Source organism: Lutra lutra, chromosome 9 (assembly GCF_902655055.1).
Source record: "Lutra lutra chromosome 9, mLutLut1.2, whole genome shotgun sequence".
Lineage (NCBI taxonomy): Eukaryota > Metazoa > Chordata > Mammalia > Carnivora > Mustelidae > Lutra > Lutra lutra.
In genome coordinates this window covers 129,091,767-129,105,568 of record NC_062286.1, presented here as the reverse complement: position 1 = coordinate 129,105,568, position 13,802 = coordinate 129,091,767, and the positions used below count along the sequence as shown (strand labels likewise).

At 51.5% G+C, this 13,802-nt stretch overlaps 2 protein-coding genes across 4 annotated transcripts in view; one reads left to right on the top strand and one right to left on the bottom strand.

Annotated features, from left to right (window-relative positions):
• SYS1 (SYS1 golgi trafficking protein) overlaps positions 1-13,802 on the bottom strand; it is a 40,027-nt gene that overhangs the window by 22,950 nt on the left and 3,275 nt on the right. Inside the window, exon 4 of one of the 2 annotated variants that reach the window (XM_047745143.1) lies at positions 12,265-13,516. The exons of the other annotated variant lie outside the window; for it this stretch is intronic. Within the exon in view, the coding sequence (XP_047601099.1) occupies positions 13,276-13,516 (241 nt within the window). The 3' untranslated portion in view covers positions 12,265-13,275. Of the gene's footprint in view, positions 1-12,264; positions 13,517-13,802 lie in introns of those variants that run through there. 2 annotated transcript variants of the gene reach the window in all.
• Positions 2,927-9,249, top strand: TP53TG5 (TP53 target 5). 2 transcript variants are annotated; one of them, XR_007130014.1, is made up of 7 exons: positions 2,927-3,177; positions 3,449-3,523; positions 3,684-3,814; positions 5,273-5,780; positions 6,582-6,616; positions 6,653-8,055; positions 8,978-9,249. XR_007130014.1 is itself a non-coding variant. In XM_047745146.1 (4 exons), exons 1-4 carry the CDS (start codon positions 3,130-3,132, stop codon positions 5,757-5,759), a joined length of 741 nt encoding a protein of 246 aa, XP_047601102.1. In that variant the 5' UTR covers positions 2,927-3,129; the 3' UTR covers positions 5,760-5,811. The 2 variants fall into 2 exon arrangements, 1 of the variants encoding a protein (XP_047601102.1); XM_047745146.1 differs by lacking the exons at positions 6,582-6,616; positions 6,653-8,055; positions 8,978-9,249 and having other exon boundaries at positions 5,273-5,811.

Sequence of the window (13,802 nt, the reverse complement as noted above, 5' to 3'; positions counted from 1 at the left end):
CTTTGCCTTGGCTGCCAGAGCCCTTCCAGGGGGTCTCTGGAGCCTCAGGACAAACTCCAAGTCCCCTGGTGGGAAAGCCCCAAACAGTCAGCCACGGCACTCTGGGCCCCTTCTTTCTACTCTAGCAACATATAACTGTTCATAATCCTTTTCCACACCTATGTTTTCAAAATTCCCTCTTTTGAGAACGTGCAGCCTAGCTCACATCCCTTTGCCTGGCCAACTTCCACTCCTTCATTCCTCGTTACCGTGTCTACGAAGACTTGTCCAACCTCCGTAGGCTGGTCTTCTGGAGTCCACCAGCCCCTGGGATTACCTTTGTCATTGGTAATGCTGTTTACTTCACTTTTTCAAAAAATCCTTATTGGGACCTACCAGGCTCTGGGGGTTTATCAATGAATAGAACAGACAAAATTGTCACTGGAAAGCCCATATTCTAGCGGTACCTCCCCCCGGGCCCATGAACTTCCTGAGAGGAAGCATGCTCTGCCTGCAATGTTGCTCTCCCGAGTGTGTAGCACACAGTGGGACCCCAGGACGTTGACACCTGGGCACTGAGTGGCCGTTGTAGAGGCCCTGGAAGCAGCCCACCAGAGTCCACGTGGTAAGGGCTGAACTCGTGCCGGCAAGAAGAGGAGCCAGGAGTAGTGGGTTGGACAGAAGGGAGAAGGGGAGAGGGAGTGTCCCCCACTCTTGAGTCACCTCCAGGTTTCTCCCCTGGGTCACAGAACGTTAACCTCCCCCGTTCACCCTAATAATAAAGGACACTGACATGGACAAAGATGTTCTGTAGCCTAGGCTTGGTCTGTCACCCCTAAAAGCCAGGGCTAAGCAGCCCCTATGCCTGCACACCCCCCTGCCCTAGAGGCGGTATGGTGGAGAGTAGTTCTCGCTCCGCTGGGTATCGGACTGGCTGAACGACTGGGGGCTGGGAAGCTGTTTTCCACAGGCTCTTCTGGTTACCCATGTGGCCAGCTAGGCAGGTCCTTCAGAGCAGCCCTCCTCTGCCCCAGCCCTTCACCACAACCCCCTCTCCCCACCCTCATGTCCTGCTGCTTCCAGTCTGCCTTCAGGTCCCTGCTCAAATCTCATCTGGTTGGCGAATGCTGCCCATTCCACCCTTTTTAATAATAGCAAACCTTTTACTTTGCTCTCCCTCGGCCCTCTGCCCTGTTTACGTTTCTCCCCACACTTATTTCCCTTTACTTTGCTCTCCCTCGGCCCTCTGCCCTGTTTATGTTTCTCCCCACACTTATTTCCCTCTGCCATGACAGTGGTGTGCTGGAACTGACTCATAAGGGTTTGTAAAAGCCTATTATGCTTCCACGAACTCTGCTGACCAGTCATTAAGCATAGAGATCATTAAGAATTAAATTATGCAAACTTAATTAAATTAATGATGTTAAAAACAAAGGTGAAAAATGCCCAAACTCATCACTTTCCAGTGATGCTTGCTACCTTTTGCTACTGTCTGTGTTCTTGAGAATCTTCCCATCTGTAGGACGACAGTGGATAGAATGGTAGGCTACTGTGCGTTTCCATTCAACTGTGCGTTCGGTGACATCACACTGGTAGCCTGAAATCAGCCCTGGTAGGAGTTTCTAACCCCAGAGACACAGGTACTTGTTATAAATCAGGTTTTATTATATTATTGATTGTCTACACCAGGGGTTGATCATGGGCCAAATCCACTCCAACTATTCTTGTAAATAAAGTTTTATTGCAACACAGCCATGCCTACTCATTTGCTAGCATCCGTGGCGGCTTTCACACTCCAGTAGCAGAGGGGAGCAGCTGTAATGATACGGTCTGCGAAGCCTGACATACTTATGATCTTGCCCTTTACAGAAGAAATTTGCTGACCCCTGGTCTAACCTTAAGAAACAATGGAGGAGACATTAATAATGCAATTAAGTGTAAACACGTATGTCCCATCTGTAGCTAGTCCACTATAAACAGCGCACCGTGAAAAAAATCTGAGAAAATACACTTTCGGTATTTGAAAACTCTGATCCAATACAGCAGATGAGTCAATATGTCACTGATGAATGAGTGAAATTTGACCATTTTTATTCTTTCACTTTTGTACCTTCTTCTTCCTGTTTAGTGTAAGTGAAAATGTCAGCATTTATGTTGGAACTCCACTTGTTCATGCTCTGCAGCCATAGGTCAGTTATGGATGGGAGTTAGGCAAAATCCAAGAAAAGCATACTTTAAGAATGAACTGGAGTGCCTGGGTGGCTCAGTGAGTTAAGCCTCTGCCTTCAGCTCAGGTCATGATCTCAAGGTCCTGGGATCGAACCCCACATCGGGCTCTCAGCCCGACGGAGAGCCTTCTTCCCCTCTCTCTCTGCTTTCTGCTCTGCCTTACTTCTGCTTTGCCTACTTGATCTCTCTCTGTCAAATAAATAAATAAAATCTTAAAAAAAAAAAAAGAATGAACTGGTTCTTTGGAATTTATAACAAAGAGTGTTGTAGAATTTTATTATTTTAGATTTCTATCAGTAAAATTCATAATAAACAAACACACACACACAATTTTGTTTCAGAGAGCCATATGTAAAACAGTCACAAGCACACCCACTATTTTGTTTTCCCCCACTAGAATGTATGTTCCTTGAAGGTAATAAAACTGTCTTTTATTTCAGTGCTTAGAATAACAAATGTAGCAGGTGCACGGTCAACATATGACATGAGTGAACAGATGAGCATAGTTGGGAATGCCTGGTTTCATGTGTTGACGGCCAGACCTTAAATTTCCAGCTCCCTATGTGGCCTTGAGTAAATTATTTAAACTCTTTGAACCTTGGCTTATTTAAAAAGAGGAGATAATTCTCCTACCTCACAGGGAGGTGTTGATAGTGTATGCCTCTGTCTGGTACCTACTAGGTTTTTCCACAGATGGGAGTTTCCTCCTCACCCTCCACCCCTGCCACACACGTACTCCTTGGAGACCCAGCCCTGCTGCTGTCACAAATTTCAGTGATGTCACAGCTCCCCTAGCTGGAGGCTCCAGCAGAGCCACCCTGACGGCCAGCCTGAGTGCTGGCCCAACTGAGAGGGGCAGGGAGCAGGTGGTGCCTGGAACCAGTCTTGCTCCATCTGTCTTTGAGGTCTCACAGCCCCAGTATGAGTCCATCAGCAAAGAAGAGGCCCAAGAATAGAATGGTTTCCAAGGTTGGACTTAGGAGTGGACACAGAGGGGGCTAGACCACATGCAGAGCAGGGGCTATCCAGCCTGGGGTGGGGGGAGAGGAAGGAAGAGCTGAAGGGTGAAGGGAGGTCAGGAGAGTTAGAATGGTCTCCCCATTTCTGCCCCCAAACCAAGGTGACAAAACTCCCAAAGGTTGGTCAATCCATGCTCAGCCAAATGGAGAAGCACAGTAGAGGCGTTTGGGGTGGGGGGGATTTCTCCTACGTTCGCGCACTCTCTCCCTCTGTCTCTCAGATACAAGATGAAGAACCACAGGACAAGATACCACAACCTGTCAGCAAAGTAATCGGCCGGAACCGACTTAAGATGGTGAGGTGCCCCATTTTGGTCTGGGATTGCTAGGCTTGTAGTGACCCAGGAGTCACCAGGCCCAGGACGGAACTGAGTTGAGCCAAAGTCTAGGTGGGGTGTGGGAGGCCACCCCAAGAAAGCTGAAGCTTCTGTTTTCCTGGTTTCTCAACCCCGGCAGGTATTAAAAAACTTGTCGCTCTTGAAGCTGCTCAAGAGCTCGAACCCCCGGATCCAAGAACTGCATAACCTGGCCAAAAGGTGTTGGAATTCACTGCTCAGAGTTCCAAAGATCCTTGGGATCTCCACTGGGTGAGCTCGGCACACCCCTGGCCCCCAACATGGACCCAATGGCTATCTTCACTGGGAACAGGCATTGTCTATGCTGACAAATTTAGAAAACCTGACTTTGACCAGGGATCTATGATAAAGGATCTATTAGCCCCAGCTCACTGACGGGGAGCTGAGACTCAATAGAGGCAGTGACTTGTCCCAGCTAACTAAACCGGTAAGTGGCAGAGCTAGGATTTGAAGCCACTCCTGTGTGGTATCAGAGCTGTGATCCTAACCATCGTCACAATCATCCAATTATGGGACTAACCACTAACTGGGCACCACCCAAGCAAGAGGGGCCACTCCTCCTCCTCCTCTCCACCCTCAAATGCACACAACCCAGAGATTCACCTGCAGACCAGCCATCTTGCTAAGGCTCCACTTCCTCATAAAATATGTCAGAATATTAAGAAAGTTGATATTTATTACGCACCTGCTAAGTACCTCACAAGCATTTCCTGTCTAGTTAATTCTTCATAGCAGTCCTATTAGGTGAACAGAGATATCCCAGTCTGACAGATGAGGAAACAAACTAAAGCTTTGAGAAGTAAATTTCTTGCCCCAGATCAGACAGGCGGTGAGAGGCACAGGCAAATTTGAACCCTGGGCTGTCGGTCTTGAAAGCCTGGGCTCACCAAGCCACTCTGCCCCTTCACTGCCTGCTACTTTGTGGGGCGGGTATGAGGGTCCCAGGCCAGATGCACTGCAGACATTCAGTGGTAGCAATTATCATCGGTACTGCCATTATGTTGAGCCTGAGTCTTCACACACTCAGCTAGGACAATGCTGCCACTTTATAGAGGACTTAGTCTATTACACACACCCTTGGGGCAAGTCTCCTAGCACTGGAAGGCTAACGCCCCCTCTCAGAGCTCCTCTCTCTGAGCTGGCCTCCTAGGCGCAGGCAGTCAGTTAACACTGGGCTGGATGGGTCAGGCCTCTCTCGTCCCATAGTTTTCCAAACTATTTAAAGCAGCAGACCCTCTCTTGGAGTATCTTTCCTCAGGCCTCAATTGTGTTGGGCAGAAAAGGATTCTACCCTCCCCCTGCCCTTCCCCAGGGTGGGGAGGGCATTTGAGGGTCTCTTCCGAAACGCAAGGTTTCTTGGAGCACAGTTTGAAAACACTGGACTAGTTCACCCCATCAACTGCAATCCAGAGAGACAGAACCCTGGCCAGCAGCCCACACAGACGACATCTAGTCCTGGGTGTCCTAACCAGGGGTCACTCTCTCTCACCTCCCCAACCTCGTCTGGCCTTTCGCCAGGCCTTAGCACCTCCCCTGCCTCCAGGTACAAGGCCTCTGGTGGTGAAGTTTCCTTTCTGGCCCTCTCTAGCTTTCTCCCCTGAGCTGGTCGCATAGCAACAGTCTCAGGGAGAGGCTGGAGGACCAGGGCCTTCATCCTGCTCTGCTGACTGCCTTCCTTCCCTGTGCCAGGAGCAGCAATGTCTGCGATAGAGTGGAACAAGGTAACGAAGATGCTGGGTGCCCCAAGAACATACTGGAATCCAAGAAATCAGAGTCCACAGGGGAGCCCAAGGTGGGGCTGGGGGAGAAGAACAAAGCCCAGCAGTCACCCACAGCAGCGTGCCAGAGCAAGGCGCAGGTGGAGCCCGAGCTCCCCAGGACATCGAAGGACGATGGCCTGACCACTTGCCCTGGAGCTCAGGGGAGGCAATCACCCACTGGGGACCCTCCCATCGTCTTCCTGAAGACCTACCAGCATAGAACTCCCTCGGGGGACAAGCAGCAGCTGGAAGCAGCTGACCAGTGGATCTGGTTTGAGGGGTTGCCCACGCGAATCCACCTCCCAGGGCCCCGGGTGATGTGCAGACCGTCTGCCCTGCGCTGGGTCAAGCGCTGCTGTACCCGCTTCTGCTCTGCATCACTTGAGCTACCCATGTGCCATCTATACAGAGTGTGACAATACCACGGCCCGGCCAGGGTGAGACACGGGCCCTGAGCCAGACGTGGAGCTGGGCCCCAGAGTCAGAGGCCCAGGATCCAGACTTTTGCGGGCTATGGCTATCTAGCAGTGCTAAGGGGACTCCCCTCCATGCCCAGAGAGGGGGAAACCATGGATGGAGGCCGCACAGCAGAGTGGTGGCTAGGCTGGGGCCTCTCAAGACCCAAATAGGGGTTCTGTTTTTTTTTTGTTTGTTTGTTTTTTTTTGTTTTTTTTTTTTGAGCCCTGCTGACCTCTTCTCATAACAGACATGGAGATAAGTGGGATAAGGGACAGGGGCAGGGAGGCAAGGATTATAATTTGGTTCTGAGGTGGGATGTCTCCCTGTCTGGAGGCCTCAGGAGGGCCCATAATTGCTAAGGCTCAGAATCTCAGTCATGAGTCTGAGTAAAGGAATTCAGGGATTTCCAAATCCAGGGGAAGGCAGTCAAGTAGAGCTCTGCCATATCCCATCCCCTCTTAGACCAAATAACCACCCCACATTTGTTTCATTTATTTATGTTTCAAAGATTTACTCTGAACAAAAAGTTCTTTAGGGGGGAAAAAATAGAATAAGAAAGAAAACAAATTACTCCACCCTCCCATGAGAGAACCGAGGTCCCAAGAGAGGAAGGGATGGAGGGCTTGGGGGGTCCAGCTGAAAGGGAGGTTTCCCCTTCACAAAACCCAGATCTCCAACACGCTTGACCTCAGCAGGCCCTGGTCCCTGAGCCCTCTCCCCGGACGGCAGCGCCCCCTGGCGGCCTTCTTTGCTCCTAACACCGAGGTGTCTGTTCACAGGTGGCGCGACCTGGGACGGGAGCCAGACGTGTGAGGCGAAGGTGCAGTTGGGGCAATCATCCGAGCGGGAGGGATGGGCGGGCAAATTCACGAGTCTACAAATAAGATCTCCCATTGGGAACTGAGAAATACTACCGCCGCCTCTGCCTGTTTGGGACTGGAAAGGATGGCGGAAAGAGGCCCTCGACCGAGGTGGGGAGGGAAAGTGCATCGCGATTTTAGGTTTCTTCCACCCCATTCCCAGGCCCCTCAGGTCAGCCTAGAACGTGGCACACAGACACGAGCAAGCTGCACCACTCCCCACCCCTGCAAGCTGGCCTGCCGACGAGTGCACTCTATGCGGTCACAGAAGGGACTTTCTGGGTCATTTGTCAGGTACTTTCCGGGTGCCAGATGCTTCACAATGGCCCTGCAAGCCAACGAGATGACAGCCCGTGGCGCCGCGGAGGCAGAAGGGGACTTGGCCCACACGACGAGGAAGTGACGTGACCGGGCCAGAACTCCAATCTAGAACTGCGGGCTGCTCCCCATTCCATTTTCCGAAGAAAGGAAAACGGCACAAGAGCGCACCCATCCAGCCCATCATTCACGTGCATTGTACCCGGTTACTACAGCGTCGGGTGTCAACAAATGGGTGTCAGCTGGGCCTCGAAATGTCAGGCCTAGTGTCAGGACTTGGGCTCTACAGCTCCCGTGGGACACGACACACCCACCTCCCCAATCCCAAGGCCCGGTCGACCCCATTCAGTCGGGGTCGCCCTCAGTCGGCAGGAGACATAGCCCTGAACGTGCAGTTGGGAAGAGGGAAAGCCCAGGGAACCCGGGCTATCTGGGGATCTTCCCCTGAAGGCGGGTGCGCGGAGCGGCGCCCTCAAGAAAGCAGCGCAGCAACCAAGGGGCGCAGAGCCCTCCCGCGAAGACCCCGGGCGGTGGAGCAGATGCCTGGTGCGGGAGGGAGGAAGATGGCAGGGGTTTCCCCAAACCAGCCGCCTGCACCCTTTTCCTCCCCGGAGCTCTCAGCTCTGAGACTGCGCCTCCCGGCCGGCGGGGCCGGAAACCCACCGCGTTAGCCCTGGGCGGCGCTGCCACCCTGACCCTGCCTGCGCGGGGCCGCTCGCTGCCGCCCAGCCCCGCTCGGCTCCGGTGCGCCTCTGCGCACCTCCCCCGCGCCACCGCCTCCCCGCAACCTCCACCCGGAGCTGTCTTGCCGCTCGGCTGGCACCCCGGGCCACCTCCTGGGTAGTTGCCGTTTCGGTTTCCTTGCTGGCCATCCTCATTCCCACCCGTCTTCGAAAATCGCCCCACTCGCTCTTTCACCCAGCACCCACCATTCCATCAACCTCTGCGCGAACGTCAGTCTGCGCGCAATCAGGGCAGCGCGCGCCAACCAAAACACACCCGGCTGGCGACCCCCTGCACTAGTCTTCCTGGGAGCCCGCCTGGGTAGCCCCAAGTGAGGACCTGAAAGGCGTGGGTAAGATTGGCAGCTTCCACTTTGCCGCAAAGGGAGCCAGAGTTGGGCCCAAGGACAGCAGTTGGATGGGCCCTGCCTGTGTGCTGAGGCTGGTGAGGCTGGGATCCTGGGTACCGCTGCGGGGAGGGACAAGGATGAAGGCAGCGGTGTGAATGACTCCCAGCAGTGCACTCTTTCTAGACTTACCCCAACCTGAGCTGGCGCTTGGGCCTCAACCTGTCTCCCACAGTCCCACAGCTGAGGTCCTCCCGTTACCACCTTCCCTGTGCTTGACTACTTCAAAGTGAGGCTCCTCTTCTGGGCTCAGTTAGATCCTGCTTTGGGCAGGAGTTTGCAACAGATCTCAGCCTTCAGAGGAGAGAAACGGCTCTCACCCCCAGAAACGGCTCCCTACCAGTTAACGGGGGGAAGTTTAAGTGTTTGATTCAGAGTGACTTTTAGAAGTCATATGAGCTCTCTGAGCCTACTTCATCAGTTTATAAAATAGGGATACTAATATCCATTCCACAGGGCTTCAAGCAAATCAGGCTTGATGTAGGTTAAGCCAGTTTGTGCGACGTTAAACAAATGTCTGTCCTTTTTCTCCTGCCTTCTCCCGGCGCTGTGCCCGGATAAAGCCCCTTGTTTCTCACTCATGAGCACCCGCCTAACTGCTCACCTTTATGGGAATTAGCTGCTTGTTAAAAAGCCAGTCTTGGGGAGCCTGGGTGGCTAAGTGGGTTAAGCCTCTGACTTCGGTTCGGGTCATGATCTCAGGGTCCTGGGATCGAGTCCCGCATCGGCCTCTCTGCTTGGCAGGGAGCCTGCTTTCTCCTCTCTCTCTCTGCCTGCCTGTCTGCCTACTTGTGATCTCTCTCTGTCAAATAAATAAATAAAATCTTAAAAAAAAAAAAAAAAGCCAGTCTTATGTTCACATTTACAGCCTTTTGTTATGACATCTGGATTCCAGAGACTGTCCCTCTCCTATTCTGGATCACCTACCACGAAACATGATTGGAACGTGCAAGGATGAGGCTGTTGATGCAGACAGGCCTAGCTTCTCATCAGCTGTGTGATGTTAGGGGAAGTTGTTTACTCCTAGTTTCAGTTTCTTTGTGGACAAAATGGGAAAATAATGGTGTCTATCCCACTGGATTAAGTGAAAACACACAGAAGTCACTGCAGCCGATGGCACTTAGGAGCGCACGCAGTACTTGGTAGCTGCATCCTGATCATGGGCAAACCTGTCCCCCGTCTAACAGCTGAGAACACTGAGGTTGGGGAGAAAAGTGTCTCTGTAAAACGAGGAGAGATGGGGCAGGGGTCCAGTAACTAAACTGCCAAGATTTCTGGATCACTTCCTACATGCCATGCACCATGCTAAGTGCTTTACTCTTAGTATCTCATTGAATCTTCACAACACAGGGAACTGCTAGCTTATCCCCATTTTACAAACAAGGAAACCAAGGTTTCCTTGTCAAGCAGCTTATCTAAATCCTCACAGCTAGTAATGGGACCCAGGATTTAACCCTGCACTCCCTTGCAGCTCTCTCCAAGTCCTATAGTCTCTGGGCCCTGCAACTCATTTTTTTTTTTTTTTTTTAAGTAGGCACCACACCCAGGATGGAGCCCAAACAGGGCTTGAACTCATGACCCTGAGATCGAGACTTGAGCAGAGATCAAGAGTTGGACACTTAACCGGCCAAGTCACTCAAGTTCTCCACGCCCCCTACAATTCTTTGTTGGCCATAGAGTAGCAGGACAGGGATCCAAACTCTCAGCAACCCCTACCCATTCCTGTCTCAATGTTGTTTTCACCACTTGCTACTTTCCTACAAAAAATCCTCAAGCAAGGCTTTAATTCCCTCTACACAGAGGGCCTCTCTTGTGCCCTCAGTCTGCCCATACTGCACCTGCCCCTGAAGCTCTGTGCTCCTTGGGCTACAGATACAGGGAGGAGATCCATGTCTGTGCATGGACTGCCCCCTGGGCCCGCTAGAGGAAGCTACTCTGATCTGGGAAGTCACTGAGCAGCCGAAGTGCTTCCAAGGGGAGCATGTTTGAACTGTGCACACGACAGGATTCATGTGGGCCTTCCCACCCCACTCCCTGGCATCAGCTGGCTGCGATCCCAGCCCCCATTTGGCTCTGATCCAGACAGGACTGCCTAGAACTGGGAGCTAGGGGCACCCTCTGAGCTAGACATCCCTTTCTCCTTTCCCATCTTCCCTCCGGGTCATAAACTATTCTGAGCACCAGCTATGCACTAGTCTCCCCCTCTCTCTCCAAATGGAACCTGAGGTAGTGGGGGCTAAGGGGTGGGGAATGAAAGGAAGTCCACACTTCAGATACCCTAGAAAGTCAAGAGATACACCAACTCAGTGGAGGGGTAGAGCTAACTTTCCTTTATCCTTTGGAAATAAAACCATTTCCTACATTAATCTGTTCACTTGGGACTCTGTGGCCATATTTAATATAGTCTATCAGTTCTTCTTGGAAAACTCAAGTATTTACAAAGCACTACATATCCTTTGTATTTAAAAAAATAAATACAGTGGAAGGCAGAGGTGAGAGGTGAAAGACTAAAACCGTAGAACTTGCACATCCTTTAATGTTTTCAGAATGAGTTTGTTAGAACCAGAGCCCAAATCCTGGGTCTGACAGTTCCTAACACATAACCTTGGGCAAATGCCTTCGTTTCCACATCTGTAAGATACAGATGATATTTCTTACTTCTGAGGGTTGTTGTGAAGATTAAGAAAACAACATGTAACACACTTAGCCCACTCCTGGACATCTATTAAGCACAGCTATTTATTACTAAAATGACAAACGGGCACTTGGGTGGTACTGCCAGTTGGGCATCAGACTCTTGCTTTCAGCTTCGGTTGTGATCTCAGGGTCATGAGATCGAGCCCCACATCGGGTTCCCTGCTCAGTAGAGTCTGCTTGGAATTCTCTCTCCCTAAAATAAATAAATACTTTAATAATATATATATTAAAAAACAAAATAAGTAAAATGACAAACATGTCCCTGCCACTGTCCAGTTCTCTCTGGAACTTGCCTCTAGACACTGCTTTTATTGTTATTTTAGAAAATCACAACAATTTCGGGCCAGCTGGGTGGCTCAGTCAGTTAAATGTCTGCCTTCAGCTCAGGTCATGATCCTGGGGTTCTGGGATTGAGCGCCACATTGGGTTCCCTGCTCAGTGAGGAATCTGCTGCTCCCTCTGCCTCTCCACCTGGCTTATGCTCTCTCCCTCTCTCAAATAGATAAAATTTTTAAAAAAAAATTTTTTTTCACTCCTGTCACCCGGCTCTGTCACTCTATTGTTGGAGGAAAAAAGTTGGCTCCCCTGACTTCTGGCAGTTTCTAAAAACCAAATTACCACTCAAGGGGCAAAGTTTGTCATTACAGAAGATATGCAGAACAGGCACAAGTCTCTGAAGGAAACTCCCAAAGATGTGTGCCAACACAGCTGGAGCAACCAGCCCCCAGCTGACCAAGGGAGACAACAGCCACATGACCTGTGCTCTGGTGACCTTCCTCAAAAAACGTTAGCCACATGCCTTTATGGTTTGTGGTGTCTAGGGGAAATCCACCAACCCAGGGGAAGTCACCTCAGTTGGCCTTATCTGCTAGACTGTGCAGCCAGGATTCAAGCCCCATTAACAAGCTGCTTCCTTCCAGCTTGGCCAGAGCACCGAGTTACTGTAGTGCCTCATCCTAGCACCCTCCCTGTCTCCCACAAACATGTTCACTCATAAACCTTCATCCTGTCAGCCTCACCTCCCTACTCTGCAGTGCTGGGAGCCAGGAAGCTAGAAAGGCTTCGTGGGCAGAGAGCAAAATTCATCTGTGAAGCCTTAACACTGCAAAGCTGAAAGCTGACCATGCTCTTGGCAGACTCCAGACGACCCGAAGAGAACACTGATGGTTTCATACAGAAGTGGGTCTAGACCAAGTGTGTTCTACTGGACACACTGAGAAATCACTGGCTATAAAAAGGAAACTCAGTCATGGCAGTTCACCCAAGGCAGAGCAGAGGTGGCCGTAGATTGGAGGGGTAGGACAGGAATTCCCCACACTTCGTATTTTAACCAAATGGAAGAACAATCTGGGGTCTAGAAGAGGAGGAGGTGGCCTAATCATTCTTTATAGCTACCCTGTCTGGCTGTGCAGGTCTCTCACCGGCCCAGCCACAGCAGTACAAAGTAAGCACAGGCAGAACCATGGAAAATACTGTATTTATGTACACAGGAGGGACAGCTGCAAGCCCCTCACAGAGGACATGCCACCCCAAACAGAAATCTTAGCAGCAAACTCCTATTTGCCTCAGCACTATCAGCACAACCCAAGTTGGAAGGCTGGGCTTCCTGTCTCTGGGCACGCATCATACCCTTCCCACTGCAGAATTCCCAGGAAGGCAGGAAAAAGGAACTATTGCCAGAAGTGAGGTCCGGTGGGAGCTGGGGTGCCTAGTCATTCCTAGAGAAGAGGCAGTGACTCTGTCATGAAGGGTAGACCAGGAGCGATGCTGGGCCTCTTCTCTGGGTCCTGTGGCCTGCTCTGTCCAAAGCTGGCAGCAGGTGGGGACCCAGTAGAGAGAACTGGAAGAAAGTTAGTCATGGGTTCATGGATGTGTGCACACATGCGTATAGCAGGACACAGGTTGTGCATTTTCCTTGTGCTTGATGCCTCCATCTGCTGTCCTCTCCCCGACCGCAGCCTAATACTTTGTACCTCTGTCTCTTTCTGTGGCTATGGATCCAGAAACCAAATGTTTCTCCGAACAGAATAGCTGCAGTTCAGCAACATGGCAAAGGTTAACAGCTGTCCCGGGAAGGTAAGACAGATGACTAGAAGAGTGGTTTGCTCCAATCAGATATCCTTGATTTGGTTCTTTTTTAAAATAACAGGCTGGTGACAGGTATGGTGGCTCAAGAATGACAGGGTTCCAACTCTGTTATCACCCTGACAGAGGTCCCCGTGCTGACCTCCCAGACAGCCAGGCTTCGGCAGACAGAGGCCATTCCTGCAGCTGTGGTCCTGACTGCTACCTGCCTTCTTGACGGGGCCTCACTATCTCTCCCACACCAACAGAGACTTCACATTTCCAGGGTTCCCCTCAGACATGGGCTGGACCTCGTCTGGAGGATCTGAGCAGCCCAAGGTGTTGGGGGAGGTGGGGTGGGAGGGTGGGGCCAAGTGCCCAGCCAGGTGTCCAAAGGACCCGATTCTAGACATTGGATTTAGGGGCTGAGTTGAGGGGGATCTCCTTGAGCTCCGTCCGCATGCACAGGTACTCCCCGATGACAGCCATGAGTGCAATGCACACGGCTTGGACCAGCCACCAGGTCAGCGCCGAGGGGAAACGGGAGCTGTAGAACCAGCAGCCCAGGAGGTGAAAGAAATGGACAGTGACAGTGAAATCCAGACACTGCTTCCCTCGCCGGATGAAGTACAGCAAGCCCAGGGCACTGTGGGGAGAGGACAGCAGTGAGTTACCACTGGGTTGTCCTGGCCTTAGATCATCTGGGGAGTAGAGACAACCAAGATAACAGCCTAGTGGTCAGAGGCAAGCAAGAGAAGTGTGAAGCAAGGGTTACACTGTTAGATGCCTAGAGGGGCTGGCAGGTAATGCCGGGAGGGAAACCAGGCTGGGTAGAAGAAAAACAGAAGTACAAGCTTGATGAGAAATAGTAACTGTCCCTCAGGGGAATCCTAGGGACTGTGGGGACTGTGGCACCCTGAAGCATACACGGG

Excerpts from the sequence above, each read along its gene's own strand:
- TP53TG5 (XM_047745146.1), top strand. The coding sequence starts at position 3,130 with ATGAGTCCATCAGCAAAGAAGAGGCCCAAGAATAGAATGGTTTCCAAG. Across the intron at positions 3,178-3,448 it reads AGAATAGAATGGTTTCCAAG|ATACAAGATGAAGAACCACA; the intron begins GTTGGACTTAGG and ends TCTGTCTCTCAG. Across the intron at positions 3,815-5,272 it reads ATCCTTGGGATCTCCACTGG|GAGCAGCAATGTCTGCGATA; the intron begins GTGAGCTCGGCA and ends TCCCTGTGCCAG.